Here is a 25,473-nt window from a genome sequence, read left to right as displayed (position 1 = left end):
TCCAATAATAAAATTAAATGTAATTATATATCTCTTTTTAATCCAGAAAAAATAGGTTTTTGATATTCAATCATTAAATGATTGACGGGATGATAATTTTTTTGTTACAATTTAAAATGAATAAGGAGATCGATGTAGATCGATATATACACACATTTTCTTTTTTTATAAAAATGAGATTCTTTAAATAACGTGGTTTGGAGAGGGAGTATTATTAGCTGTACACAATAAATAACCTTAATATTTTGAAGTTTTATAAGAGACAAAAAAATGTTATATAAATGTACTTACATAAATTGAATATGATTATTTTTGTAAGAAAAGTGTAAGAAAAAACTGTTATTAACATTGTGAAAAGAAATAAAAATTCAAATACAAACAACCAGAATATTTTCTTAATTTTCTTAGAAAAGAGTACAAATAAAAGCAAACGTGTGAGTGTTCACTGAATCGTACGGATTTTTGAACAAAAATCCGTACACACTACTATTGCTATAAATTACATGTGATATTCAGTATATGCTAATTTGTGTGACTCGGTATAAGAAATATTTAGAATGTACATTAGTTTTTTTTGTGCCGTAGTTTTCTAAATTGCACAATTGCCGTATATTTTATAAAATATTGACGATTAAAATACTATAACTATCTAACTTATAATCTTTTAGTTTATAGTTACTGAATATTCGTGCATATATATCAGGAGTGTTTATTTTTTATATATAATATAAACACGGGAATCAAACTCTCTGCTCACTGCCGTAGTTTTGATACAGCTTTGGACTTTCTTGTGCAGATTGTAAAGAGGAAGTGGTACTTCTCGAACTTGGTAAATTTGCTTCCGAGTTCGACGCTACTGAAATAGTTTCCTCTATTGATGTCTGATTCTTTCGTAATACTGGGGCGACAAAATTTTGACCCGCCGAGAAATCCCTTTTTGGTGCCTACCAGAGTCGATGAGTAATTAATATTTTAGAATCATTTTTTTTTCTATCAAGAAAGATTCGCATAACTCCACAAAATTTCTAGTTTTTTTTTATTTTCTAATAAATATTAAAAATATGAACAATCTAAACTTGTTTGGGGGAGAAAGTCAGTGGAGTCAAACTATAACACCATTGTATAATACCTTAGATTTCGAGAACGGTACCGCAGCACCAGTTACCAGACCCAAAATACTCAGACAGAGTCCAGTGAGTTGCACCGCGGCTAACGGAGAAAGGCCTCTTCTCACTAGACCTAAGGCTAAAAGAGCAGCTTGTGCTAAAACTGGTGCGGCTCCTGCAGCACCAACTGCCGCTCCGGCCAGCTGACCACCGCCAATGCTCGGCCCATAAGCAAAACATAAATTGTGTCTATCCACCTAATTTATAAAGATAATAATTTTATTACACAAAATACATCTACACACAAATCATAGTTATATGAGTGTAACATTGAGCGTGTTACAAAGTAGAACTAGATTAATTCTATCAAACATACCAAATGTTTTACTACGAGATAAAGCAGACTGAAAGGAGTAATCAACGGACACGCCAAGCTGTAAACGGTTGTCATGGTAAAAACCAACAACAGCCACGCGTAATGAGCTCCTAATGGGAATTCCCACAGTACCGCTTTTCTCACGTATATTCTTTCCGCCCGACTGCGAGCTATACACAATCTGAAAGTATACAGCGCGAGTTCCGGCAGTCTAACCAATTCCAATCCGGATCCGAATAAAGCCGCGGTTATGACGTAATTTACAAAAAGAGCACCCTGTAAATTTCGCAATATTGCACAGTTTCTGTATGCGATGTGTATTTTTATTAACAAAAATGATTTGTCGCATACCTGATCTGGTAAAAATACACATTCCCACGGCGTCATGTCATTGCGATCATATACTGTCCAAGAAAAGAACCTTTGAGCACTGGTCAATCCTAAACTAGGCAATATAAGCACCATCAATAACAGCAAAAGTAATGTTTTTCTCATGACAGCACGATTCAATGTGCTTCTGGTCCAATGCCTCATGAGAGATTCACTTCTAGCGACTAGCGCGGGCATTGTAGCGGCCACCGTGACCAGCATCACGGTAGGCAAAAAGGAAGAGACTATCGAGCTTAAATTTTTAATTTCTCCAGTAATCGGCAGTTTGTTGATGTTCGTTACCACGACCTGAAATAGAAGGTGACATCACGCATATTTTTACACATGTTTTTATCACAATTGTATTTTTGATGAAAAAATATACTCACCGCCGGCGTAGTAAGAAAAAACAATACTAATCCCAAAAAGAAGTTTATTAACACGGCATTTAAGTACCAGCACGGTCTGGGAATACTTAAATTCTCCCAGAATATATCTGATGGTATAGGCGCGTAATCCACGATCCACTTAATACTAGGCGAAGACCTCAGCTGCTTGCGCATTGTCTTAGCCGCACCGGGTGTACCTGGTAATTACTTGTTAAATCATTTCGTTAAATTATAAGATACACTTTATTGCATTTTACCGTACCTAAAGTTATAAACGCTACTCCAATAGGTTTGCTAAGTGCGAGTTTCTTTTCTTCCTCGACCAACGCCATCAACCGTAATTCCTCATTAGTGTAGAACTCTTGAGCGTCCACTTGCTGCCAATTTAACGGTGTAAATAGAAAATGATTATTCGTTCAATAATTAATTTAGCTTTAAAGTAATCTATTGTTTTATACACATATATTGATGCTTTTTTCGATGTTTACTCACTTTTTTACAACAGTGTCCAAGTATTTGCCCGCACGGATAAGGATACATCTTCAAAGGTTCTCTCTTCTTGGAATAACTCTCGCAATATAAGCGAGCTTGTTCCGCGCAATCTCTCTCCTCGTCTAATTTCGAAAGACGTTTTATATCGTACGCCAATGTAATATCTTCTACCGTTAAATTGGGAAACGCTTGTCTAAAAAAAACATCGTTGGAGAGCACAAAGATAAAAATTTGATTGGCACAATATTAAAAATTATTTTTATACTAATTTGAAAAGTGTTAGGTTAGCACTAAGTTAGCACTAAGACAATTGTTTTTTTAATTAGAAAAGTTCCTTTTCCACGTACTGAAAATATTCACTCAGATTCTCAACAGTGCATTCATGCTTTGGTATATCTGTAATTAACAATGTTCTTGCTGCATATTCTCCAGAAGGTCTGCTATCTCGCACCTACAAAGATATACCGAGATTCTTATGTAATTATTGCGTACATAAACATTGCGACATATTTTGTGACAAAGAATGGAAGATATTGTGTACAGATAACTCTCGTATAATTCAATTTATATAACGCGGCATTTCTGTGGAACGGAATATCCACGTTATACAAATCCAAGTTATCTGTATTTTTTTATTTTAAGTAGTTTCATATCACAATACCTGTTTTAAGCAACGTCTCATGATAAAGCTGCCCACTGGTAGATAAGATAAGAGCAATATAGTGTATATCCAAATTAAATGAGAAGTCGGGTCTAGATTTGACATTGTTGTATGACTGAACATAGCGCTGTCTCCTGGTTGCATGGTCCCGTAAAGATTTATAGGTAAGGCTATACACAGAGATACAACGAGCATCATGATGGTTAAAATTATTAAGCAGCGCTCAAACATAATGTATAACAAGCCATCAGGTCCCGCACGCTGCAATAATTCATCATCCCTACACAAAAAAAAAAAAAAATATATATATATATATATATAAGAAAATTATGTATGCTATACATATATACATAGATAGAATAAATAATTTGAGAACTCCAACAGATAAACGCTAACTTGATCTTGAAAGCGGTAACAATCCACGAAAGAAATCCTTGATCCAATTGCGATAGTTGAGAATTAACGGAAGCTTCCACGCACAACGGATCGGTGTCTCGGTTTTCGTTAGCACCATAGAACAGTTCCATCCATCTGTTTTCAGATTTGTACAACAGTGCGAGACGTCCATAATTCCACGCCTTCTTACGTAATAGACCGAATAAAGCAACTAAAAGCTGTAACAAGGCCGTTGTGAGATTATATTATATTAAAAAACAATTCAATTATGTAATTGAAATAACATCATTCCATTAGACACATTTGTGTTCTTTAAAGAGAGACATCAAAATGTAAAAGTGGTGTAATTTTAAATATTAATGATATAAATAAGTTGAAAAAAAAAAAAGATAATAAACGTCGCTACGCTACGCTGATTCATACTAACGGCAAATGCGCTCCGTAATTATCTTACCAGAAATCCCACGAAATTCAGCAGTAAATTCTCGGGTATGCCCGCGTACGCGTCTGTGATTATTGTTCTGTTATAACGAGGGAACGGAATGCACTTTTCCACCGAAGGCTGAGAGGAGCTGTAAACAATCGGAAGATGTTATAACGCGAAAGATAAACACAAGAGATCAACGTTCTCAAAGAGAACGAGAGAGAGGAGCGGGTTTTAACTTTCGGTAAACGTGTTTGACGCACAATTGCGTCATTATCAAGCGCAAAAAGAAATTGCACAATTGCGTCCCGTTACTTACTTTTCTAAGTTGTAATCCATGACCGATATCAATAGACAAATCGATGAATTAATACGTCGTTAAACAAAAAATACGTAGGAGCATGTTAGCGGACGTGTGTCAATTTGACACATCGTATGGTAGCTGCACAATGTGTGAATGTATGCCACTCACAACACAAATAATGTCCCGTGTACGTAATTCAACTCTAACCTGATCCGAGACTCGCGGCCTCGCGCCTTTGTGTATTTATGCACACCGTGAAACGTCATTTCACTTTTTGGCGTTGCACACCGACGCACACGCGTAAAGGTGAAGGAAGCACGAACGGAGGAGGGAATTACTCATTGGTGAAAATTTTACCGTGTATTTTTATCTCTGTTATCTTTTATATGTTTTCTCTTGATACGAATATAATGATAGAGACTATATAATGATAACATATTGTAATAATAATAATAATATACTCGCTTTAATTGTGATATCGCGCGCAGAAAGTATCTTGACACGCGTTTTTATAAAATCACACTGTTTACGCGCAATGTTTTTTTGTTAGTTGAGTTATCGTGAAAATTCAAATGCAATTCATATGTGTAGAAAAAAAAAATTGAATTTATTTTTACATAAACTACATATAGTAAAAAAACGAAAACGGAAAACGCAATATACGAAAGAAATCGAAATATTCGATACAAAATCTTCGATTATGTAATTTTTGTCTTTGTTAATAAATTCTTCCGTTTTGTACAATGCAGTGGGTTTTCTTATTTATAGAGTAGAGATTATACACGTGTAAATATAAGAATAACAACGCAATAACTTAATGTTTTGTTGATTATATCATATTTAAAAAAAAATCTTATATTTTCTATATGTAAAGCTAAATTATCTTATAAATATATAAATTTGTTTCTTCTTTTCTCTCACTTTTTGATCATCATGTAAAAACAAACAAGCTAACATATATGTATAGTAGTACTCTTTTGTACTGCAAAATATCATGTTTGTACAATAGAAAAGTTACACTTTTCTATTCGTCTCTCCGCTTTATTGTCTCTTATAAAGCTGGGTTAATTGCAGTTCTCCTGTTGTAATAGAATCTATAACCCAAGTCTCTCTCAGACCGCTTGGGCCGATAATAATTTTAGCAAGTTTGATATTCTCGGTGATATGTCCGCCCGCTGTCTTTATCAGTTCTTTAAGTGTGACACATGGCACTGTAGTTTTAAGCTCAACGTAAATAAAACCACAAGTGGTGAACAATTCTGGAATATACGACGGCCCGAATAACTGCCTGTCTCTTCGATTTTCCTGCAAAATGCAATGTAATTTTTACGCATGTTGCGCGAATTTATATTTGATTTCAAACAATTATCGCACACGCGAACTTACCTGCACAGCCTTGGAGAAATGTTTCATCTCGAATTCCTCCGGATTCAACCACCGGTTGCTTTCCAAGGATTTCAAGACCCACTCCAAAGTAACGAGCCAGCAACCCCTTATTATCCCACGAAGTAAATTCACCGTACGTACACCCGAGCTTACGACGTGAGTCGTGCGTTTCGATACATTCAACTCCATCTCCGCGTTGCCGAGGGACTTGACAATGCTCTTTACTAAACTCTTGTCCCTAACGTGAAATAAAAACATGTAAAATTAATTTCGATTAATTTTACAAAAACAGCGAAATGTTTGCCTCAAAATAAGCTTATTACCCCTTCGATAAACCAGTCGTCACAATAACAATTTTGTGAGATAACTTGTAGTTATTCCGTTGAATGGATTTCGTTGCGCGAAACTTCACAAACTCGTCTAAGGAATCTCTACTTTCTCCTGACAGGTCTCTTTTATTTTGTATGAGATTCTCCTTTTCCAGTACATTCAACATGTTGTTGTCGGCTAATTTTTTGACAACAATCTTCTTGCTGATAACCTTTCTCGGTTTTCGCGTTTTCTTATCTTGCTCCTTTTTATTCTCGCTATCGCTGTCCGACAACATCGATTTGTTCGTCTTTTTGTGCTTATTAACAATCGTATCCATCTTGAGATTCAATATTTTTTTTTTTTTTAATTTTTTTATTCTCTTTACGGGCGATTTCTCCGTGACGGGACATTTATTTTCATCTATCGGCGTAATCGAACACAACTGAGAACCGTCACTCAGAGGTAGCAATTTTCTTTTGCCCACTTTCGTGAGGGGGACATGTTCCACGCTTTGCGAGTCAGCTGAGTCCTTTTTTTCTTCGACTTCGAGATTCGCTTTGTCAAATTTGTTCTCCGGAATCGATTTGTTCTGGGTAACGACGGAAGGATTGTCGAATGATGGGCTTCGAATAGCCAAAGATTTACAGTTGAGTGATTGACGTTGAGTAACGAAAAAAGGGTCACCGCTGAGTGTACCTTCCAAAATAACTGTTTCGGTTCCGACAGTTTTTGATGTTCCGGTCAACGCAGGCGCTTTGTTTTGACTTCTCGGAATTCTAATAACATAAAAAACAAACACTGTTTTAATTTATGTATATAAACATATTGTATTACATGTAAATGTTATACGTATGAATACTTACGAAGCGCTCGACTTCGTTACATCACTTTCCTTTCCGTTGTTGACGAGATTTGTGCCGTAACCGCAGAAGGACGTGCTGTTCTCTGTATTTTCGGTTTTAAGTTTCAACATCGTTTTAAAGAGAACTGAACGGGTCACTGGATACGGTGTTGCTTCAACGCAACTATCGCCGCTCGCGCGCATATTGTTTTGAGATTTACCGTTCACCGCGTTCTTAGATTCGTTCGTTTCCTGTTTTCCGAAAATTGCAATCGATTGTTTGCAAGGAACCTGCCTTCGTCTGGAAACGTTTCGTAATCTCTCGAATAAACTGATGTTCTCCAAGAGATCAACGTTGTTGGTTTCCCCGTTTTCCGTTACTTTTGAATATCGATTGTTCGCATTCGAACGATCTTCCTCTATCGGATCGTATCTGTCCTGAGGTAACGATGATCTGTCGAAAACGTTGCTCTTGCCACTTGGCCGGCGCACGGAATTCGTCGACGTGTTCACTTGCAACGAAGTTCGAACGGTGCTTGTACTCTCGCGTTGATCATCCAAGATTATCAACTTTCTTCTCGATTTGTCGACGTTCCTATCTCTGTCACAATCGGTTACCGCATCCAAGGAGGTATTCACGTTCAAAGACGATCGAATAGTTTCGCTACTCTTGGACAGGCTTGACGTACGTTGTTTCTCGCTTTCGATTTTAATTTCATTATTAGACTCACGTGTCTCGCACGCTTTCTTCATCATCGCAACTTCTTCGACGGATTTCCCTCCGGGTATAACTGTATCTTCGTGCGCGCTCGCTTCATCTTCGTCGTCTGTAGTACAGTGCGAATCGGAGGATTCGACGTAACGTTTTACAACAGATTTCGAATTACCGACATCCTTCGGTCTCTGCGTACTTGCGCTCCTGTTCTGCTTCCAACTGGTTTCTTTACATTTTTCCATCTCATTTTCGACGCATTTACTTGGACTTGGGTCTCTATTTTGCAAACACTCGTACTTCTCACTCGCTCGGTTATCTCCGTAAGTTTTTGTCATCTCCATTGATATTACTGTGTTTACCGTTTGTGTGGCAGGAGACATATCGCTGTTCGGATGATTGGTGACAGTTCGATGCGCTTTTTTATCGTCGATTGCATTATCCTCGATAAAAGTGGAACAAACAATGGGCGCTCCTATGTCGCAACTCTGAACGGAACATATGGTCGAGTATGTGTTATTAAGTTTGCTTGTTCGATCCTTAGATCTTTTTCTCAGCAAACTGAGTCTCTTGCTGCCGCTTAATATAGGACTGCTACTTTGTTCTGACTGTTGGAGAACATTTAGCGGACGATTCTTTAAGATTACGTTCTCAATAATTTGACACTTTTTTTGCTCTTCTTCTTGCTCATCTTCCTTGTCAAACAGTTGTCTGTGAGGTAGCTTAGGTTTATCTATGTCTCTGGAAGAACTGCGTCTCTTTTTTGTGGTGTTGTGATGATGGTTCGATGTCGGTGTCTCAACAATATTGGAGGCACGTTCGGTTGTTTTATTTAATTCAAGAACAGACTCATTCTCGGCATTTGCACAACATTTGTTCTCATTTCGCAACACTTTGGTAATTTTTATCGAGAGCTCGTGCTCTTTATCGAACACCTCTTTAGTTTTGCTTAAAATTGCATCTTTCAAGCGCTTGCAATTGGTTTCGAGAGCGCGTTCCTTGGTGCTTATATCCTCCAGATGTATCCTGAGATCTTTCAATTGTACTCCTTTAACCCGATCGTTTAACCCAGACATTTTATCGTTATCACCTGTAGCATGTTCGCTCGCAACGTGATTATCTTTCTCTTCAACCTGTGAACAATTTCGACCCGTAGACTTGTTCTTGCTTCTCGACAGTTCTTTACTAGCTTGCACCTTGTGTGGCACCTCTTCGTTCTCGATTTCCGTTTTCCACAGAGATCCATTGCCAGAATCCGTTAAATTCGCGTAACTCAGATTCACTTTCAGAGAAGTGCGTCGATGTTTGAAACTGTCTTCTTCCTCGTCCGACGTGTCCGATAAGATCATCCTTCTTTTGGGACCCATCCTTGGATCTGTCTTGTTACATTAGTTGCGCTAAATAAAAACAAAACTATTATTAAATGTTTCCATACGATGATCTTGTTCTACGCGATGTTTATGTCGAGTCTTACGTGAAAGACGACAAAACGCAATTCCACACACGTCGTTACTTTCATACATAATTACCCAAACTGTCTTTTCTTCTCTTCCGGTTTTAAAGTGTCTTCAGCCACCTGCACGGTTTTGTCGGCTATATGGCACACAGTATCATCTCTTACCCAAACTGTCAGTTCCCTAAGTTTTTGTTTTCAAGCGGATGATCCCTACCATCTTGCAAACAATAATCAAAGCCGACTCAACCTAACCCTAACATCCCAATCGCAGCCATGACAGAATTTAGTACGTATCAATTCTATACCGTGGCGTTCGAAACTTTTAATCATCTGTCATGAACACTGAACACACATCAGACACCGTCAGTTGTGAATGTGACTTTTGTGCGGTTTTATGTTACCGGAGAGTTATATGGGGAAGACGTGTTGTTGACTGGTGAACGTGAACTTCAAAATGAACAAAATACAGGTAGATCTACATAACGTTGAAGTTTCTCCAAGTTACGGTTTCATCGAGAAGATATTTAATAGTTTATTTTGACTCTTCACGTAGTTTTCTATCGATACTCTGAAAAACAATTTGTGTATGTACTGGTGAACGAGTGAATTTTACAATACCGTCTGCTGTACGCTGATAACATATGTACGAGTATCTGTGTATACATTGACTTAAATTTAGTTTATTTGCATATTAGCAGTGTTTAAAACATTTTGTGAAATGAGTCGATGTTTTTTAATAATTTTTCTTACACGCTAAGCTATATGTATTTAATTGAGAACTGTTGTATTTTTGCACGAACAGCTGGTAACACAGAACTATAGTTATTTTAGTTTTTCTCATTGTTAAATAATTTTATTTTTAATAGAAACTCTGTGTTTTTGTGTCGCTATTTTAAGTTTTATTATGGCATTTTACAAACATTTGCTTAAAATATATTCATTTAAATTAGTTTGTTTACATATTGCAGTGTATAAATGTAATTATATCTTAAAATGAGCCTATGGTTTTATTTTAGTTTTTTTTATTAAGCAATATTTGTTTAGTAGAGGAAAATTACAGTGTATTTTTTAATTTTTACACAGACAGTTGATAATGTTTCGGTTCCAGGAAAAATCTGTCCAAGAGGATGAAGCTAATCTCTTTAATCCTGCTATATTGGACAGATTACCAATATCACCCGTAGCTGAATTACTCATAAGACCATTAAGAAACACAGATTATGAGAAAGGTACGAATAGTATGAACATAGTGTGACAAATTAAATACATAATTTGCAACTAATTTTTCTTTTGCAGGTTTTCTAGTTCTTCTGTCTCAATTGACTGATGTTGGAAATGTCACTAAGGAGCAGTTTTTAAGTAATTTTGTGTACAGTTATAAGAAAATCAAATTCTAGTTCAATGATTGAATCTCATAATTTTCAATCTTCCATTTAGATAGATTTTACAGCATGAAAACAGCAGGTGGTTACTATGTCATTGTTATTGAAGACATCAATTCTGGAAAAGTAATTGCATGTGCAACATTAGTAGTGGAGCAGAAGTTCATTCATAATTGCAGTGTGGTATGTAAATTTTTTTGTAGTTTTTTTAATTTTCTAACTTAATAAGAATTGCATAGGTGTCTGTGTGTGTGTGTGTGTATGTGTACGTATGTATTGGCACGTTCACTTTTTTTTTTATAGCGTGGACGACTGGAGGATGTAGTAGTTAACAACAATTACAGGGGCAAATCGTTGGGAAAATTAGTAGTGACAATTGTCGTACACTTGGCACGTTATTTCCACTGTTACAAGTTGTCTTTGGATTGCGTAGACCGTCTGGTGCCATTCTACGAAAATATAGGATTCAAACGGGAAACCAACAACGCAAATTATCTCAACATGCGTTTTCACAATGATAACGCTACCGAACAATCTCACTTGTAGTAACGGGTTAAAATATTTCGTTACGCTCTTGTTAACGATCTTCCAACGATGAAAATCAGAATCTTGTTAAGTACAAGCAAACACATGAAATGGGAGGAGAAATAAAAATCTAATATTACCTGCGAGTTTTCTGAAAATTGACATTAAATAGGCTGTGTTGCTTTTCTGAAACAGAACAATACAATATTTTCCATAAAAGGTATCTCAGTCCCTTAAAATCGATTTAAGAGAAAAACGATGTATAGATTTTAACTTACTCTGAGAAAACTGTTTTGAAAGACTAACATATACCTACATAAATTATATAAAATATATCGAATGTATGTGTATGAGTCTGTTCGGGCGTATGTGTATGTTTGTGCGTTTTATCTTAACTTTAAAAAAAATTAAATTCTATATAAAAAATATACTATCACACCTCTCACTTATATATATCTCCTAGATTGTAGGATGTAAAAATAGTAACTGTTAAATAAAATAATTTTACATAACATATATATTTTTCCATGCATATAATGTTAATAAATAATAATAGAAAACATTTTTTTTTTTTGGATAAACTCCTCTCTCTCTCTCTCATGTCAGACAAGTCATCATATAGATACAGAAAATACTTTCATCACATTATTATTCGTAATATTTAATTTCGCTTAATGTACAATAGAATGATTAATTAATATATACGGCATGAAAATTTATTTACTTAAATCTTTTTCGCAGTTGGATTGGCCCGTAATTTCACTGCTCGTTTCGCCTCCATCTGTTTTTGCCTAGCTAGTCTGCGCTCCTCTCTTTTTCTTCTTGCTTCCTCGAATTTATTGTTTCCGCTAGGTATAGCTGTAATTCCAAAGAAAGTTTTTCTATACATTGCTGTAAATAATAAAAACCATTAGTGCATCGAGGCAAATTTACTTGGTTGCTCCAAAGGCTGAACATCTTCGAGAGGCTGAAAATCCGTATCTTCCCATCCTATCTCGGAAGAATCGTTTTTATCTTGAACACTTTGAATAGTTTCTTCCTCCTAGAAAAAAATAAAAGACACACCTTGCATGTAAACGTCACTGATAAAGTTGTTATGAAAGTATCGACGCAGAGAGTTATATATATTATTTTCGTTATCAGTTCGCGCTCGTACATCCAGATGCGCGCGTACTACATAATATTCCGCATATTGCAACGTTATTCTGTTTGAATCAAAAATAAAAATTAGATTGAAAATTGAATAAATAGCCTTTACATTTTTTTTTATTTTCACGCAATATATTCAATGTTAAAAATATTCAAGTATTCTAACTTTGTATTAATGTTACCTACACTATTATTATTTTTTTTTATAAATTATTTACTATTCACCAATAAAATTCTCTGGAAAGATACTTTTATTCAAGAAAAACGGAAAATCGATCGAGGAATTTCGTTGTTTTAAATTTAAAAGCAATAATACAGCCTTGCGTTATACATCGTTCGCATTAACATATCAGGTTGGGTAAGCTGTATTCAAGAACACAACTTCGACTTCGCACAAAAATGTCATAAAAAATTTCAAGGAACAAACCGGTTCCTCCTCAAGGCTGGTCCAATGTTCGTTAGCTTTAGGCGAGTGACCGGACGGCGATATACCACTGACTGGATTTAATGGCATTGATGGCGCAGTGGCTGGCTGCTGTTCCATATCCCCCCAGTTATCGGCATCCCAACAATCCCAATCACAATCGGAATTCGTGTTCTGCGTGTTTTGCGTGTCGTGTTCGTGATCGGGTTCGAGAGAAGTCATGCTTGTCGCGCTGCTCGTTGTAGCGGTCGTGCTGGCGCTGCTCTGAGAACTGCTGGCTTGTTCTAGAGTAAAGCAACAACAAAATCTGTACACAAGATAAAGGAGTAAAACGCGAACAAAAGTTTTTACGATAATAAAAAGTACAAGAACATATATAATAGTTTAAATATAAATGTTAAATACAAAGAATTGAGATAAGAACCTAAGGAAGCGGGTTTATTTAATAAGATTCTAGACGTGTTATGAGGATTCGATGACTTCGGCGTGTCCGATTGACTACGATAAAATTTCGCTGTAACGGCTGTAACGGCCCAACCGGCCCACGTAGCCGCGGCGTTGCTGAGACTCGGTGTCGCAGTATTTACATCCGCCTCTGTAAAAATGTATCAATAACATTGATTTTTTTCGATCGGTAATTTAAAAAAACGCTCGAGAACTAAGAGCACTGTGTATTATATTCACCCATTGATTCGCGAAGACCAGGATCTTCGGAGACGGTCTCGAGTTTAGATAAAAACCCTCGGATGATCCGAAATGCGTTGTCTCGCACACCTTTGTCCACGTCCGTGGTGAGCGGACACAAAGCTGGAAGAATGCGACTCGCGACTTCCTGCAGCAGGAAGTATTGCTGCGTCGCAGCTAGAGCGAGTATGCTTGCGCTTCGAGCTGGAGGAAAGGAGTCGCGAGTCCCGCGAATAAACGCACCGATCAAAACCTAAAAAATATGTTTCGCTTTGTTTTTTACGACAATTATATTAAAATGTTTTACGAAAAGATATCGTGTAGGAGCCGAGTAGTATATGATCGACGTTACCTTTTGCCTTATTTGGGGATGAAGATGTTGAGCAATTTTTCCAAGACAAACTGTAGTATTTGTGCGAATACTACCTTGTTCATCTTTTGATTGTAGTTTTGCGAAATATCTCAAAGTCTCAACGTTAAGATTATTGTAATCTAACTTTGGCGCCAAGTGTACGACTGATCTTATCGTTTCCTCTCTAATTGCCGGGTTCGTGTCAAGGAAGCCTCTAGCTACCTGTATGTGTGTTGCGTGTAAGAGATGATGGAATTTTCTTTAAATTAACGTCTAATAGATATGCTTTCGAAGTTTCTGATGAGTTAAGTATTCAAAGAAGCCATTCTACCTGGGGAAAAATAGCTTCATTGACAGTAGCCGATTGCAGATGATCGACAAATCGGTCCAATTGCTGCAACAATCGTAATCTCGTCGCTCTATCGTTTGACGCGAACAGTTTGACGACGCACGGCACCACTCGACGTTGATACTCGGCGTCGGGTAACTGGGAACCCAGTTGCAGTAGTGGCGGCAGCACCGCGCTTCCGGCGTCACCGAACTCGAAGGCGGCCAGTAATTGCGGCAAGATCTTATACCTACCGACACCATCCGGGAACGAATCCAATTGACCGGCCAGCTGCGAAAAGAAACGTCCTTTCTCACCTCTCTCCTTCATTTGGATTTCCTCCAGGAATAACAGAGCATCGACGAGATCGTTCTTGAAGAAACCACCGTTGGTGCGGCATCGCGCTATCACATCCGCTGGATTCGGTCTTCCTTCCGGATTAGCTCCCGTGAGCTCTCGATACACTGCTGTTATCTGCTTCGGAATCTTAAAGACCACATTAGTCAATAATTAATGAAAATTGATAAAAATACATACTGCGTAACGTAAATTAAAATGATAAACTACATACTTGGCCTGTAACTTTAAGTTGTGAACTAATGTTGAGAGTGCCATTGTATGTTTCCCAGATCAGGCAGCCCAGTCCCCACATGTCAACTGAGCTGTTTTTTTTTATTTTTTATTATTATTAACTCATTAGTTTTTATATATAAGAGCGATGATATTAAGTCTTCTTGTAAATTTGCATTTAACAAACAGTCTATTACCATTTAGTTACCAGTTTTGCATTTTCTTTGGCTTCTGGCGGTTGATATACTTGAAAAATAGGCGGTAAGGAATTGTACGGCGCATCAGCAGCTGTCATATATTCGACTCCACCAAGTTTCCACTCACCGCTCTCTTCATTAACAAACACTGTCCACAGATTGACATTATTATGCCGTAAATTTCCGTCATTATTTAAGAAGTTAAGTGCCCTCTGCCATCAAATTGGAATAACATACATTACAGACTTCCCTTATTTACAAACATATATCGTATAATATTTTCTAATATATGCGATTTATTTATTTAATTATTTATACATACTGTAATTTGAAATATACCCCAGGAGAAGTATAATTCTTTTTTCGATGCATTTTCAGAATTGCATTTCTGTGTTAAACGATTGTACAAAGGTTCTACACGCTCTGTTGCCAAGTAAACCATTTTTTCAGTCTGCAGCAACGAGTAGCAGATTATATTTCAATAAAAATGTTTGACAGAAAACTGAAATATTATTGTACCTCAAGGCTATCAAGATATGCAAGTATACTCGGATGTCTGAGAGTTTTAAGTCTCTTTACAGCAGCGCGAGCAATATCCAGTTGCTGCTCTCCACCATTTTTAATATCAAAGACAAAAACCGAAACATCCTCACCTGCTGTGGTACCCTGTGAAAGATCTTGTGAGATGACAAAAATAATACTTCCATCATTAAGTTATAGAATATCAATTTCGCTAAAATATTATCATCATAAATCATTCATTGAATTTTATTAAATTACCTTTCTTTTAGCTCTATGTAAAGTCCATATGCTTTTGTTTTGCAAGCCTGGAATGGGTTCTCCGATCTCGTATGAAAAATCTTTGGCGGGATCTCTCGAAAAGAAGGACCACATGGTGAAGTTTCTCTTCACCTGTATATGTAAATTATACTCAACTTTCAGTGCGATATATTAGTGACATCACTAACCAAGTCAATCACTGACAGTCACAGATCAGAAACCTGTAAAGAACATAAAAGTTATTGATTTGTGTTGCACTAAATTCGGTCCATTTCAAATTTAATAGATAAATGTCAAGTGTCTCATGTTTGTTGTCTTGTTTCGTTGTTTAATAGAATTGTTTTTGCTTTAAAATCTACTCCACTTTAAATTTAAAAGAGAGGTTAAGTGAAAATCGTGCACACACTGTAAGTGGGCAAATTAAAACAAAAAAATCACAATTTTGTACAAATTCTGCTTCTTGGAACAAGCTCAGAGTTCACGAATCGTTTATTTTAAAAATAACAAGAATTCCAAACACGTACGAAAGTTGCAGATCAACACAACGGGCCTTTTGTTACATCTGCTATAAATTCTCACACTGTTCGAATCGAAAGTTTTTCCTGTAGAAAATAATTACAAGAGATTTGCGACGCAAGGAAAATGTATACACTCAACAGATCCAAATAATTTTTCCACGAAACATTCTTATCGTTCCTCAATTTATTGTATCAAGCTTGTGTGTGTTTTGCATAAATATGCAAGTATATATTTACATTTGTTTTCTTGTTTATTATATTGTTGTACTTAAAGTTATTGCAAACTTCTCTCACACACATAAAGGCGATTATCTTCCACAAAATCGCGTCATGTTCGCGTCATGTTCACGTCAGAAATGCGCGCACGATTCGACACACATACGTACACAGAGGCATATATACACACATCACACACCGTACACGTGCGCGCACACAACTGTTTCTTATTCACATGTATTGTTGCACATCCGGACTAATTACCCTTTAATTGTGATAAAAATATATATTGCCGATATTGTATAGAGAGGAAATTATGTTCTCTTCACACATTTGCCTATTTATCTAATTTGATGATGGAAATTGGTCGAGAGAACTCAAATTGAGAGAGAATTAACCAATCGTATCGTTGGTCAATTTGCCAAATCGTTCGCGCGCGCTAGTGCGATTGGTCAATTCTCTCTCTATCCAAGTTCACTGGGTGCGTTCAGACAACTCAACAGTTGCACAACGGTTGAGAGATAATCACTTCTGATTGGATCATGCTTTTGGAACCGCAGCAGATTTTGAAGAATAGTCCTATCATAAGTGATGATCTCTCAACCGTTGAGTTGTCTGAACGCACCCAATCACTTCTGATTGGATCATACTTTTGGAACCGCAGCAGATTTTGAAAAATAGTCCTATCATAAGTGATGATCTCTCAACCGTTGAGTTGTCTGAACGCACCCACTGATTGCGAGCAACTGCAAGTGTGATAAACTCATCAACTATTTTACTACCTCGCATCCTTGCTCGCATCTCAACCTCAGCGATCACTTAAAAAGTTGGTTAAAGTTGGTGATCAATTGGTTAGTTGATTATCACAGGTGTTTTTGCAAGAAATCTCACTTGTGTAACAAAAGCGCACAAAACACATCGATAAATGATGAGGGTTCCTCTCACATGAAGCAGCAGATATTTGCTAACAGGAAAAACTTATGCTCACAGTGACGATCGTTTAAATATTAAGATTTTGTCTATGATAATTGCGTCACTGCAGTCGCGCTGTGATATCGTATTCCGAAATTACTTAATTTAGAGGTGAAGTAATGGATTCGCGATTATGAAATGATTGATTTATATACATGTTTTGTCACTATTTTGTGATAAATGAATTGATAAATGTTTGTTTAGAAAGCAGATGACAAGCTGCTGTAATATTAATCGGCAAGAAACATGGCAGTCGGAGTATTTCCAGCTCTTAAATTAGGTGTGTTGTTTGTAAAACAGATAAGTAAACCTTTGGCAAAGTTTCTTGTCACTCAAGCAAAGAACCATCCACTTTTTAGGACGTACGTTATTATACCACCCGCTCAGTGTAAGTGTATTCTTGATCAGTTCAAAGACACACACGTTTTACATCTTAAAATATTAAGCTCAATGTTTTACAGTTTATCATTGGGCAGAAGTGAAAACAAAAATGTATGTGATGAATCTCGGTAAGCCTACAAAAGTGGCGAAACTAAATGAGAACATGGCGATTGAGCTGGGTGCTAGTTTGTTAGGTGAGGCAATCATCTTCAGCATAGCTGGTGGCTGTTTGATATTTGAATATAACAGACAGGTGACAAAGGAGGCCAAAAAGGAAGAAGTTCGACAAATGCAAATACAGAAATTCACAGATGACATTCAGGCATTGTACAACACTGTATTGCGACAGGAGTCGCAGATTACTTATTTGCAAGATGCAGTTAATGAATTAGCCAAGCACACAAAGTACAAGCTAAAGACACCCGAAATAGTATCGCCACAGACGAAAAGCAATAATTTTGACGACAATACAGAAGAGAGAAGTAACAAGAATAGTGAAAATATAGTAGAAGCAAATGCAGAAAGTGAGAACAAATCATTGATACAACGTGCTATAGTATATTATAACAATGAATTGAAAGGAGACAAGCTTAGATAATTTTTTTTTTTTTTTTTTAATCATTTTCTTTGGAATATCTATACAACACGAGTATTTATACGGCAAAGATATAGTTGGTATTGGTTTTAAGAAAAAATATCTGTAACACTGCATATAATTGTGTGACATCTATGTACCAGAGTTACATTAGTTATGCACACAAATTTAGATATGTGGTGTGTGTTGTTTAGACATTTATTTTTGCCTTGTATTTAGATAATTTTAAATGTATATATGTGTGATATTAAATTTACATGAAAGTTTATGTATTATAATTATGTAATTATTTTACATATCACTTGTAATATTTTTTTACATTTTCGATAACCGTACAGTATTTTTTCACTTTCCCTTTTCCTTTATTCAGTGATTTGAGATGACCAATCAGAAGGATCCGGCCGGCGAGCAGCTTCACTCCGATTGGTTAATCGATCTCAGTAATTCCAAGTTTGCAGTGTAATACGGGCTGAAGAATTGATAAAAGTGGATAAGAATTTTCGTACAGACTACGTAAGGACTCGGCTGTTAAAAATACGAGTTTAATTCGTGAGCCATAACTAAAAACATGCTATATAAGCAGTTGGAAGCATTTAAACAAGAATTATACACATGTGTCAGTTCTGACAATTTAAAACCCTGTTGTCAATGTGCGTCAGTTGCACGCACATGTGTGTGAAGTATCGTGTTGTACATGTTCATTTTTGACAATTTAGAAATTTCTTGATAAAATGTTTATGGAACGGTTATTCCAGTCTACGGATCGCGAATTAGCAGAAAAATATAAAAAACGATGGCTCGAATCAGGTCAAAATTATTTGTTCTACTTGTGGGGGTTAACTATGCACTTGTTTCTGTTGTGGGGAGTGCTTGATGTTAATTTTCACTCACCGATCATCAAGGAATTGCCGGTTGTGCCGGCGCCGATTGGGGCACCGGCTAAAAGGATGTTGCTCTTTGTCGCGGATGGTCTGAGATTTCAGACGTTCATAGACAAGCCACCACCTTACCTCAGGTATTGTCAGATAGTCGTCATTTTCAAAAACCTAACAGAGAAGATAGACTTGTTAAAATATTTATTTTTTTTATTTTTTTTATTTCACTTTATTAGATTTATTCTTCAGGAATGTGATGGAAAACAAAGGTGTCTGGGGAATATCTCACACAAGAGTACCCACAGAATCAAGACCGGGACATGTGGCAATTGCTGCAGGACTGTATGAGGATCCTAGTGCTATTTTCAAAGGATGGCAAGAAAATCCAGTGGATTTCGATTCCGTTTTTAATCAGAGCCATGCTACTTGGGCTTGGGGCAGTCCAGATATAATTCCAATATTTACAAAAGGTATTCTAAAAGAAGATGATAGTGTTTGCAATTTTTTTCATCTCTCTGATTGTGCACTCTCAGGTGGCAAACAAAATGTTCATGGAAAAAGTTATCCTCCCTCATGGCAAAATTTTGATGCAAATTTGAATAATGAAATCACGCGACTGGACTCATGGGTGTTCAAAGAATATCTGGAATGGTTGCAGTCTTCAACAGCCGAAACAGTGAGAAGTCAACATGGAATTATTTTGTTCTTCCATCTACTTGGATGTGACACTTTGGGACACGCGAAGAAACCACATTCCAAGTAGTTAAAACCTGTAAAATGTTTTTGAGATACAAGTGCGGATTTATTGACAGAAAATAAATAATTGTTTCTAGAGAATATGTGAATAATATGAATTACGTCGATCAGAGGATTAAAGAGATTGTGAACGCGACAGAAAGCTTTTTTGGCAATGGCACCACCGCTTATGTATTCACGGCGGATCATGGAATGACAGATTGGGGATCTCATGGAAGTGGTTTGCCGTCTGAGACTGAAACGCCGTTGATTGTTTGGGGAGCGGGAATAAAATCCTCTGGTTTCCGTCAAGATGTTGAACAAGCGAGCATAGCTCCTCTTATAGCATCTCTAATAGGAATTTCTGTACCTGTGAATAACGAAGCAAGTGTTTGCATAAAAAATTCTTAGAATTCATAATGTAACATGCGTATTTACGCGTATAATACTCTCTACAGGGTGCGTTACCGTGGCAGTATTTCGATGTTTCCTATCACAAGTATGTTGGCCAGTATTTACTGAGTAACGCGAAGCAACTTGGTCATCAAGTGACTGGAAATCGCGCAATAAGTTGCGAAAGTAATGGTCACAGTGACTTGCGAGAGATAAAGTTGAATGACAAAGTTCGCAGAGCTGCTGAATATCTTGATAAAGGAAATGTAATGGAAGGAATTCGAGAAGGCGACGAAGCGATCACATTCGGCAAGGAAGCCTTATCGTATTTCCGACAGTATCAGCGAACGCGATTTTTTATATATTTGTCAATAATGTGGCTCGGTTGGATACTTGTGTTATTTTTGAAAATTGTTAATGTAAAAACTCGATATTCTATCTCTCCATTGCGACATTCTCTGTCGCAATTAACGAATATCGGATTTGCAGTTCTACTAATGATAACTCTAGTTAGCCACATAGGTAAGAGAGACATTATTCTCGAAGCAAATAAGATAATGGTAAAAAAATGGTTCGTTTTATATCAAGTTTTGTATAAATTAATGTTTCTGTTTGCAGTGTCTGATTGCAACAATTGGAGATTACCGTGCTACGCGATGTTCGCCATAATATCCGTGTGGTTTGCCGTTATCACTCTGATCACGTCAACACCCGTGTTTGTAAAACGAAGCAATCGGAAACTTTCCATAGATATTGGGGGCACATTGTTTCTGTTATCGATACTATTTGTTGGACTGACGTACAGATTTGCACTTAGCGTAGGCGTATTATCTTCAGTGCTGATACGAAAAGCAAAGGCAAAACGTGTGCCTCCTCTTATGGTTTTCACGTCCGTAGCGCTGTGTGTGTTTCCACTGCTCCCAGTTGTGGAACCATACCCACGCGTCTATGTTGTGTAAGTGATTACATAATGAAAAACACGTTCCACATAAAAACAAAAGCTTTATGAATGTATTATGTTCAGGATTCTTGGCATATGTATGGCAATGACGATAATGTTCATCAACGAGTCATCGTGGGGTCGAAGAGTGATTGAAATTGTACGTTTAGTCGTCACGAGTCTCGTGTACACCGAGTTCATTGACGGTCGATACTGGATATCGTGGATTATTCTGCTAACTACGCCGTTGTGCATCTGGCTTTATCCAATGTCAATCCAGAAAAGAACGCTGGGTATAATGCTCGGATTTTTCTGCCCGCTCACGTTATTGTCCGCATCCTATGAGCCGCTGTTTTTCCTGATACTCACGCTTAATTTACTCAGTTGGCTGGAAGTCGCCCCGAGTACTTCGAAGAGCCCAGAAGACATGCGGAAGATCACGAGAGACTTGTTCAAGGCTGCGTTTTTTGTATCCTTTTCTTAGAAGCGTTTCACAAGAAACGTGCTTATTTAAACGTCCTAGTTGTTTTTATTAATATGTATATTATCCTGAATATTTGATCATAGATGCTGTACATACTGTTGTGTTTCTTCGGCACGGGTAACATGGCAAGCATCAGTTCGTTTGACCCATCTTGGACGCGTCACTTCGTCACTGTTTTCTCCCCGTTTTTAATGACATCTTTAATACTTTTCAAACTCAGCATTCCTTTGGTGATAGTTGGATGCGTGAGCTACTCTCTGGAATCCGAAGAACACAAGAAGCCTATTACATTAGCTATTCTTTTTCTAGGCGATTGTCTATCGCTGCCTTTGATGCATTGCGTCACGCCTTACGGCAGTTGGCTCGACATCGGTAGCGCCATCAGTAAATTTATCATTGCTATCTCTCTTCCTTGTCTCTTCGTACTGGTACGATGTCTTTCACGTCCGTTGATGAAATTAAATTTTAACCGATTTCAGATAAATTTGATACCTCAGAAGAAGCATGTAGTATAATTGCTGTTTTTGTACACTATATATAATATTGCGATAAATTACAATTAAATTATTTTGGTTTCTATTGGACCAAAGATAGAAGTAAACCGATAGTTCAAGTTTGTATTGTTAGCGCAGTCGTTTTTATGTAGAGCCTACATACTATTTGTATATTTTTCACATAAAAATAAGATAAATTTTAAATCGAGAGAACCAATTCGAGCTAAAACTCGTCAATTTTGTATTAGGTAATTTTATAGATACTTGTCTTTTAAATTATATTTATTTTGAAAATAGTTGTATTGATTTCATCAATATTCAAGACTGATCAATTATTAAATCAATTATCAGTCAAATCATATTAAGTTATGTATAATTATATATGATGCAGATTTGCTCAAGTAATCTAATATCATAGTAAGTATGGTTTTATATCTCAAACAAATTTTTTATCTCCTATAATATAATACATGATTAAAAATAAATGATACATAGCAGAAATTCTCAAATTATTATATATCGTGCGAAATCTTTAGTGTTGTTTGACAGGCGTACATTTCGCGAAACACGGCCGCTTTTTTTTCTTTTTTTTTTTTTAACTATGTTCTGCATTATAAGTTAGGAAAAAAACCATAATTCTTTCTCTCACACGCACAAGATTCGAGTTGTTTAACAACACAGTTAAAAAAATGGTTTACAATTTTACACAGAATGAGAGCATACGTGAAGAGTTTAAAATTTAAACTCTTTATACTTCTTAGACGTTTTTGTCTCTTGGATTTGCTGACGTTTGCGTTTGCTCTGAAACAGAAACGATAATATATATGATAAGATAATATATAATACACAAGAACAAATGTTTTTTATTAAAAAATTCGAACTCTTATTTAATGTCATATTTACCTTTTGTCGTTGCACATGATCTTGCAGCATGTCTGATAGATCTTCTCTTCTAAGATGCGCTTGTCGCGATCTCATCGTCTCCTCGTATCTGGATGCCATTGCCTCAGAGTCAAGATCCAACTCGCTAGGGTCCAGAGTCAACTCCACTGCTCCATCTTTTTCGGCTCGTGCGTCGCTGGCGCTGCCGCTGATTCCGCCGCGACGTGCGGCAATCACGGACGGTGGCGCTTGACCACCTGCTGCGCCCGTCATGTCGTACACGTGCGTGCTGCCCATCATGCTGGCACCTAGACCCTCCGTACGACGCTCTTGTAGTACTGTGTAAAGCGCGGGCGTATCACCGCCTTCCATTTCGCTCTCAATTTTCTTCTTTCTCAACTCGATAGTCTCCGGAGTTTCTAGACCAGCCGGGATCGACGTGATGCCACTCGGTGTGATTAAACCTTCGGCACCAGGCGTAACTAAACCGCTTGCATCACCGTCGCCGTCCTTGCCTTCGCCTTCGCCACCTTCGCCGCCCTCGTCCGCGTCCTCGTCTTCATCTTCCTCGCCTGATGACTCCGACTCTGGTTCGCCCCACATACCACGGTCGATTTCCTCATCCATCGCGTCTGCACCGGATGTGCGAGATATACCGAATACATCGCCGTAAAGCGGCCTTCCCGTTTCGTCGACCGGTGGTTTTCCCCACCCACCCGCGTGATATCCGAACGCGCAGCCTTCTGGAATAGGTGCATTTAGACCAGGGATCTTTAAATTCGGATAACTCGGTGGTGGACCATAACGCTGCATAGCTATGAGCCACGGAGGCGGTACTTTCTGACAATTCGGACCAACCGGCATTCCCAGAGCTGTACGCAGTTCGTCCGACAACTCGCCAGGTTTCTTCTCTTTCAAACGGGTCTCAAACTCCTTGCCCTCGTAGTACAAGTCACCGTGAATCGTCATGCGCGGCTTCGTCTGCCACTTGAAGAATGCGTCGTGCAGCTTCTGATAGTCGATGTCAATTTTACCCAGTTTTGGTCTCGCACGCTCCCGCATCTTTGCTTTCAACGTACGCGTATCGTCTCGCTCCTGCAGGCTTGCCCTCATTTCCGTAATACCGGTGCGCTTAATAAAGTCGGGTAAGTCAAAGGGTGGTTTCTCTATACCTCGTTTGCCTTGCAAGTACTTTCGTTTGAAACACCAGTGCCTGGGTACTGGGACCGTGTTTCGATGCGCTTTCAATTGCACGAGCAACTTTGGATCTCGCGCCGTGACGTCGTGCATCTCGACCACGTCAGGACGACCCACTAATTGCTTAAGTTCCGCCACACTCAGTCGCGTGAGTCTCTTGAGCTTTCGTTTGGACAAACGCGGAGCGCCGTTCTCACCTGTACCTTGCTGTTGTTGTTGCTGATTCGCATCGTCGTCAAAATCGTCCAATAACGGTACCTTGCTGGGCACACCGGTGCCAGCGGTCTGTACATTCATTACTGGCGGATACTGCCCGATAGGTTCACCCTTATCGGATGCATCATTACCGGTCGGTTCCGGTTCTGATAACTTAAATGCTTCAAAGACTCTAGCAAATTGTCGATACATCGGTTCCAAGTCATTTATGCTTGGTATATCTTGTATATACTCTATTTGTACATCTTCCTTATTCTTATTCTCTTCTGCGTTATCCTTCTTTTGTTCCGTATCTTTCTTTTCAACATTGTGTCTTTTCCTTTTTGATTTTTTCTTCTTTTTTGTTTTGCCTGACTTAGGTTCCACCTTTTCTGTGGTCTGTTCCAGTTCCGTTATGACATCTTCGATTTGGGGAACGTCGTCGTTGTCGTCGTTCGGTGATTTACTCACGGTAACAACGTCGTTGGGATCTCCGCCTACTTCCTTGGCTCTTTCCGTTTTGAATGCTAACGCCTGCTCCAATGCAGCTGGAAGTTTGACGGAATTGCCATCCCCTTCTCCGATTCCATTGTCCGTATTCTGATTCTGTAGTTCCGACGGAGGGGCCACTTTCAGACTCAGAAGACTCGGTAGAGTTTTAGTGTCCATGGCTGAAACACAAACCGTGATTAGAGGATAACCTCAACAAACATCGCCGATTCGAACGTTCTTATCTATGTTGTTTCACTGATTGAATCGGCGATTTCCTTATGCAATTATAAGAGAGATTTAAAACATCGTGTCTAAACATACCTTAATGCTTTTTTTGTAGAGTTAATTCAATACATATATGTAGACAGATGCATGTACACACGGCGTCAAAAATTCGCGGAGTAGGCGCGGGGATCGGAGGGCAAGCGGGGGGGTTCCTCGTAGCGCCAACGGGCGCCGTACGAACTAAGTAGTAGTCCACAACTACGT

General features: G+C 37.9%; 7 protein-coding genes across 13 annotated transcripts; 3 read left to right on the top strand and 4 right to left on the bottom strand.

The window, feature by feature from the left end:
* Positions 1 to 373: 373 nt before the first annotated feature.
* Positions 374 to 4,725, bottom strand: LOC109859546 (CSC1-like protein 2). The gene is made up of 12 exons (XM_020437904.1): positions 4,533 to 4,725; positions 4,244 to 4,361; positions 3,790 to 4,007; positions 3,394 to 3,673; positions 3,080 to 3,183; positions 2,733 to 2,925; positions 2,503 to 2,617; positions 2,241 to 2,437; positions 1,834 to 2,160; positions 1,483 to 1,758; positions 1,130 to 1,363; positions 374 to 944 (listed from the first exon to the last, which is right to left on the bottom strand). Exons 1-12 carry the CDS (start codon positions 4,550 to 4,552, stop codon positions 741 to 743), a joined length of 2,286 nt encoding a protein of 761 aa, XP_020293493.1. The 5' UTR covers positions 4,553 to 4,725; the 3' UTR covers positions 374 to 740.
* Positions 4,726 to 4,956: 231 nt separating this feature from the next.
* Positions 4,957 to 9,404, bottom strand: LOC109859543. Of its 2 annotated transcripts, none has more exons than XM_020437899.1 (5): positions 9,390 to 9,404; positions 7,079 to 9,165; positions 6,227 to 6,991; positions 5,904 to 6,141; positions 4,957 to 5,822 (listed from the first exon to the last, which is right to left on the bottom strand). In XM_020437899.1, exons 2-5 carry the CDS (start codon positions 9,133 to 9,135, stop codon positions 5,559 to 5,561), a joined length of 3,324 nt encoding a protein of 1,107 aa, XP_020293488.1. In that variant the 5' UTR covers positions 9,136 to 9,165; positions 9,390 to 9,404; the 3' UTR covers positions 4,957 to 5,558. The 2 variants fall into 2 exon arrangements, with proteins under 2 accessions (XP_020293488.1, XP_020293487.1); XM_020437898.1 differs by lacking the exon at positions 9,390 to 9,404 and adding an exon at positions 9,298 to 9,388.
* A 180-nt stretch (positions 9,405 to 9,584) lies between these two features.
* Positions 9,585 to 11,647, top strand: LOC109859547 (probable glucosamine 6-phosphate N-acetyltransferase). Of its 2 annotated transcripts, XM_020437905.1 has the most exons (5): positions 9,585 to 9,693; positions 10,333 to 10,453; positions 10,521 to 10,583; positions 10,662 to 10,789; positions 10,910 to 11,647. In XM_020437905.1, exons 1-5 carry the CDS (start codon positions 9,679 to 9,681, stop codon positions 11,150 to 11,152), a joined length of 570 nt encoding a protein of 189 aa, XP_020293494.1. In that variant the 5' UTR covers positions 9,585 to 9,678; the 3' UTR covers positions 11,153 to 11,647. The 2 variants fall into 2 exon arrangements, with proteins under 2 accessions (XP_020293494.1, XP_020293496.1); XM_020437907.1 differs by lacking the exon at positions 9,585 to 9,693 and having other exon boundaries at positions 10,215 to 10,453.
* A 39-nt stretch (positions 11,648 to 11,686) lies between these two features.
* LOC109859544 (N-terminal kinase-like protein) lies at positions 11,687 to 16,598 on the bottom strand. Of its 4 annotated transcripts, none has more exons than XM_020437900.1 (13): positions 16,140 to 16,598; positions 15,616 to 15,836; positions 15,355 to 15,501; positions 15,158 to 15,286; positions 14,836 to 15,047; positions 14,640 to 14,730; positions 14,072 to 14,554; positions 13,741 to 13,962; positions 13,389 to 13,641; positions 13,129 to 13,299; positions 12,708 to 12,988; positions 12,065 to 12,173; positions 11,687 to 11,989 (listed from the first exon to the last, which is right to left on the bottom strand). In XM_020437900.1, the coding sequence occupies exons 2-13, from the start codon at positions 15,727 to 15,729 to the stop codon at positions 11,856 to 11,858; spliced, it is 2,346 nt and encodes a 781-aa protein (XP_020293489.1). In that variant the 5' UTR covers positions 15,730 to 15,836; positions 16,140 to 16,598; the 3' UTR covers positions 11,687 to 11,855. The 4 variants fall into 4 exon arrangements, with proteins under 4 accessions (XP_020293489.1, XP_020293491.1, XP_020293490.1 ...); XM_020437902.1 differs by having other exon boundaries at positions 16,235 to 16,598; XM_020437901.1 differs by having other exon boundaries at positions 16,371 to 16,598.
* A 506-nt stretch (positions 16,599 to 17,104) lies between these two features.
* On the top strand, positions 17,105 to 18,565 carry LOC109859529 (optic atrophy 3 protein homolog). Its single transcript, XM_020437870.1, has 3 exons — positions 17,105 to 17,432; positions 17,526 to 17,709; positions 17,783 to 18,565. Exons 2-3 carry the CDS (start codon positions 17,568 to 17,570, stop codon positions 18,298 to 18,300), a joined length of 660 nt encoding a protein of 219 aa, XP_020293459.1. The 5' UTR covers positions 17,105 to 17,432; positions 17,526 to 17,567; the 3' UTR covers positions 18,301 to 18,565.
* A 209-nt stretch (positions 18,566 to 18,774) lies between these two features.
* LOC109859532 (GPI ethanolamine phosphate transferase 1) lies at positions 18,775 to 22,696 on the top strand. 2 transcript variants are annotated; one of them, XM_020437874.1, is made up of 8 exons: positions 18,775 to 19,312; positions 19,422 to 19,642; positions 19,706 to 19,931; positions 20,006 to 20,291; positions 20,366 to 20,822; positions 20,919 to 21,255; positions 21,325 to 21,709; positions 21,808 to 22,696. In XM_020437874.1, the coding sequence occupies exons 1-8, from the start codon at positions 19,029 to 19,031 to the stop codon at positions 22,237 to 22,239; spliced, it is 2,628 nt and encodes an 875-aa protein (XP_020293463.1). In that variant the 5' UTR covers positions 18,775 to 19,028; the 3' UTR covers positions 22,240 to 22,696. The 2 variants fall into 2 exon arrangements, with proteins under 2 accessions (XP_020293463.1, XP_020293464.1); XM_020437875.1 differs by having other exon boundaries at positions 19,232 to 19,312; positions 19,409 to 19,642.
* A 106-nt stretch (positions 22,697 to 22,802) lies between these two features.
* Positions 22,803 to 25,349, bottom strand: LOC109859533 (splicing factor 3B subunit 2). The gene is made up of 3 exons (XM_020437876.1): positions 25,306 to 25,349; positions 23,122 to 25,163; positions 22,803 to 23,019 (listed from the first exon to the last, which is right to left on the bottom strand). The coding sequence occupies exons 2-3, from the start codon at positions 25,159 to 25,161 to the stop codon at positions 22,951 to 22,953; spliced, it is 2,109 nt and encodes a 702-aa protein (XP_020293465.1). The 5' UTR covers positions 25,162 to 25,163; positions 25,306 to 25,349; the 3' UTR covers positions 22,803 to 22,950.
* Positions 25,350 to 25,473: the final 124 nt, after the last annotated feature.

This window comes from Pseudomyrmex gracilis, unplaced genomic scaffold, assembly GCF_002006095.1.
Source record: "Pseudomyrmex gracilis isolate BER0280 unplaced genomic scaffold, ASM200609v1 scaffold_266, whole genome shotgun sequence".
Taxonomy (NCBI): domain Eukaryota; kingdom Metazoa; phylum Arthropoda; class Insecta; order Hymenoptera; family Formicidae; genus Pseudomyrmex; species Pseudomyrmex gracilis.
Note: the sequence above shows the minus strand (reverse complement) of the source record. Positions and strands in the feature narration are given on the sequence as shown.

Bases quoted from the DNA above. Each gene is read 5' to 3' on its own strand.
- LOC109859543 (XM_020437899.1), bottom strand. From the start codon at position 9,135: ATGGGTCCCAAAAGAAGGATGATCTTATCGGACACGTCGGACGAGGAA. The intron at 6,992-7,078 runs GTAAGTATTCAT...TTATGTTATTAG, and splicing joins GTAACGAAGTCGAGCGCTTC to AATTCCGAGAAGTCAAAACA. The intron at 6,142-6,226 runs GTAATAAGCTTA...ATTTCACGTTAG, and splicing joins ACGACTGGTTTATCGAAGGG to GGACAAGAGTTTAGTAAAGA.
- LOC109859529 (XM_020437870.1), top strand. From the start codon at position 17,568: ATGGCAGTCGGAGTATTTCCAGCTCTTAAATTAGGTGTGTTGTTTGTA. The intron at 17,710-17,782 runs GTAAGTGTATTC...AATGTTTTACAG, and splicing joins TATTATACCACCCGCTCAGT to TTTATCATTGGGCAGAAGTG.
- LOC109859544 (XM_020437900.1), bottom strand. From the start codon at position 15,729: ATGTGGTCCTTCTTTTCGAGAGATCCCGCCAAAGATTTTTCATACGAG. The intron at 14,555-14,639 runs GTATGTAGTTTA...GTGGTCTTTAAG, and splicing joins AACTTAAAGTTACAGGCCAA to ATTCCGAAGCAGATAACAGC. The intron at 12,174-12,707 runs GTTTGTTCCTTG...ATTTTTTTCTAG, and splicing joins CCAGCCTTGAGGAGGAACCG to GAGGAAGAAACTATTCAAAG.
- LOC109859533 (XM_020437876.1), bottom strand. From the start codon at position 25,161: ATGGACACTAAAACTCTACCGAGTCTTCTGAGTCTGAAAGTGGCCCCT. The intron at 23,020-23,121 runs GTAAATATGACA...TTTCTGTTTCAG, and splicing joins ATCATGTGCAACGACAAAAG to AGCAAACGCAAACGTCAGCA.
- LOC109859546 (XM_020437904.1), bottom strand. From the start codon at position 4,552: ATGGATTACAACTTAGAAAA. The intron at 2,161-2,240 runs GTGAGTATATTT...CTTCTATTTCAG, and splicing joins TTTTTCTTACTACGCCGGCG to GTCGTGGTAACGAACATCAA. The intron at 1,364-1,482 runs GTATGTTTGATA...TTTATAAATTAG, and splicing joins ATCTCGTAGTAAAACATTTG to GTGGATAGACACAATTTATG.
- LOC109859547 (XM_020437905.1), top strand. The intron at 10,454-10,520 runs GTACGAATAGTA...TTTCTTTTGCAG, and splicing joins AAACACAGATTATGAGAAAG to GTTTTCTAGTTCTTCTGTCT. The intron at 10,790-10,909 runs GTATGTAAATTT...TTTTTTTTATAG, and splicing joins TCATTCATAATTGCAGTGTG to CGTGGACGACTGGAGGATGT.
- LOC109859532 (XM_020437874.1), top strand. From the start codon at position 19,029: ATGTTTATGGAACGGTTATTCCAGTCTACGGATCGCGAATTAGCAGAA. The intron at 19,643-19,705 runs GTATTCTAAAAG...GTGCACTCTCAG, and splicing joins AATTCCAATATTTACAAAAG to GTGGCAAACAAAATGTTCAT. The intron at 21,256-21,324 runs GTAAGTGATTAC...TATTATGTTCAG, and splicing joins TACCCACGCGTCTATGTTGT to GATTCTTGGCATATGTATGG.